Below are 2,575 nucleotides of genomic sequence, written 5' to 3' on the forward strand. Positions count from 1 at the left end.
TCCCCCAACTGGTGGTTCCCCTCTCCCTCTTTTTGTTTGTTTTTTTTTGACAGTTGCAAGATACAAGCTCCGAATAGTCCACCCACCACGATTTCCTCTGGAAAGAAAGCCCAACCCTGATGGAGATGGTGAGTCCTGGGCTCCCTGACCTGGCTGGAGGGACGCCGCAAGCCAGGGAACTGCAGTAACCATTCGTTTTCGCTCTGCATAGGTCCGGATTTTGAGCCTAACCTGTGGATGTGGGTGAACCCCAACATCGTGTACCCCCTCGGAAAGTTGGAAGTCGCAGCATATAGTAAGAAGGAAGAGCTGACAAGCACACTCTCCTCCCCTCGGCCACCCCCAAAGGATGAAGATGCCAGCTGCTCGGAGTCCACCGAAGTGGAATCGCTGCCACTTTCCTCCGGCGAGCGGAGTCCTCCCCGGAAGCGGAAACGGGCCGCCCCACTGCTTAGGGATAGCGGAAGGTCACTGGGTCAGGAAGCTACATCTGCCCTTGGGTTGGGGAGCTGTCCAGATGGTAGCTGTAGCCCACCACCCCCTTCTGCCACTGCACCCCTGGAGTAGAGGCTAAGGAGTCAGGACCAGTTCCTACTCTGTGCCCCTCTAGCTCACAGAAGAGGAGGAGGCTGAGGACCGGGATGACAGCTCCTCTGTGGCCCTCCCGTCCCCCCACAAAAGGGCCCCCCTCCAGAGACGGAGGCTTCTGCAAGCCAACAGCCAGGAGGGGAGGCTGTGGCCCCGGCCCCCTCTCAATTACTTCCATCTAATTGCCCTGGCATTAAGAAACAGTCCCCCCCGGGGCCTCAACGTGCAACAGATCTACAGTTTCACTCGGTATGTGCGGGGGCCCTGCGAAGAGGGGAAAGGGAGGGAGCCAGGGCCCTGGGTCTCAGGCTTGCCAATCCGCTGCGGGGCTGGGCTGCTGACTCAGTTTCCCCATCTGGGTCTGAGGACAAGTGCAGTCCCCATTGCCTTTCCCCTAGGCAGACACACACCCACGCGTGTACAGGACCATGGCTACTCCCATCCCCCTTGCACATCTCAAATTCTCCAACCCTTTTAAGGCCTAGTTCTCCTTTAAAAACATAAGTTCACCTGGCTCAGGTCAATGTCACCTCTCCCCACCAGATCCGCCAGGGTAAAATCTCTCCCCAAGAATTTCCCACCTGCTCCTCCTGGGGCCAAACCACCCAACACAGCTCTCTATCCCTGGGGCGTCCTGTTGAGAAGGGATCTACCTGTCCCTTGGATAGTTGGGTACACAGGGCGAAGGGGCCTGTCCCTTCCCCAGCACTAGAAGGCCTCCGGTCTCAGACTAGGAGTCCCAGGGCAGTGTCCCTCCTTCCCCAGGAGCCCTCTCCCAGGAGATGGTTGGTGTGACCCTGCCTCATTCATGCTGAGACCTCTGAGGGCGGGAGGAACCTGAGCCTGGGGTGCAGGCCGTGACCTGGGCTTCCGAGAGCGGGTTCCAGGCCCGACGGCAGGTCCTACATGGCTGGCTGCATAGTTCCAGTCCTGGGCCCAGAGACTTGAAAACTGCTGGGAGAGTGTGCACATGTGCCCAAACTCCTGAGAGGAGAATGGGGGAGAGGGGACTGCAGCACGGCCATCCCCCAGGGGATGCTTTCTCACTTTCCCTCTCTCTCTCTGAGCACACAAGCCCGATAGCAAATTAAAAAACTGAAATGAATAAACAGGTTCCCATGAGCGAGGCTCCAGGTGGGATTAGGCCAGTGTCCCTTGGGCAGAGCAGCTCTGGGCCGGGGCACAGCACCCGCCATAACAGGAGCGCTGAGGCCCTGGCCTTGGGAGAGAACAGAGTAGGGCTCCCAGAGGAACCATGCCTTTCCTTATCTTTCCTCCCATCCAGACAACACTTCCCCTTTTTCCGGACGGCTCCAGAAGGCTGGAAGAACACCATCCGGCACAACCTCTGTTTCCGAGACAGCTTTGAGAAAGTGCCAGCCAGCGTGCAGGGTGGGACCAGCACACGGCCTCGGTCCTGCCTCTGGAAGTTGACCGAGGAGGGACGCCGCCGCTTTGCAGAAGAGGCCCGTGCCTTGGCTTCCTCTCAGCTGGAAACCATCCAACGGTGCATGAGCCAGCCAGGTGTGAGGCCTCACACGCATGGACCTGCAGGGAGGGTCCCTCAGGGCCCTGGTCTGAGGCTGAGTGTGCAAGCCTGGGTCACGCCATGGGGGCAGCTTCCACAGGAAGCAGGGGGTCAGCAGTCCGAGACCCACTGATGATGCCCACCTCCCCTAGAGTTGGGACTTGTACAAGGAATGATGGGCAAACCTGGCCCTCACAGACCAGTAGCTGTGGAGAGGGGGACCACACAAGGCAGGGTGTCCAGAGGGGGCTCAATTTTCCAAGCAGTGCAGCAGGCCTCAGAGAAGAGGAGGCATTTGAGAAGGAGTAGGTCATCTGAGAGAACATTCTAGGCCTAGGAAAACTGCTGCAAAGCACAAATTCCTTTGAAATTTCTTCTTTTTTTTTTTTTTTTGAGAGGTTTCTGCTATAGGGAGCGTGCACTTGCCAGAAAGACAGAGACAGAGACAGAAAGCGAGAA

At 57.9% G+C, this 2,575-nt stretch overlaps 1 protein-coding gene across 1 annotated transcript in view; it reads left to right on the top strand.

The window, feature by feature from the left end:
- The window catches only part of FOXR1 (forkhead box R1), an 11,520-nt gene that overhangs the window by 8,435 nt on the left and 510 nt on the right, over window positions 1–2,575 (top strand). Inside the window, exons 2-5 of the mRNA XM_027773361.1 lie at window positions 54–128; window positions 212–475; window positions 618–837; window positions 1,874–2,112. Of these exons, the coding sequence (XP_027629162.1) occupies window positions 54–128; window positions 212–475; window positions 618–837; window positions 1,874–2,112 (798 nt within the window). The remainder of the gene's footprint in view (window positions 1–53; window positions 129–211; window positions 476–617; window positions 838–1,873; window positions 2,113–2,575) is intronic.

This window comes from Tupaia chinensis, unplaced genomic scaffold, assembly GCF_000334495.1.
Source record: "Tupaia chinensis unplaced genomic scaffold, TupChi_1.0 Scaffold000348_1, whole genome shotgun sequence".
NCBI lineage: Eukaryota > Metazoa > Chordata > Mammalia > Scandentia > Tupaiidae > Tupaia > Tupaia belangeri.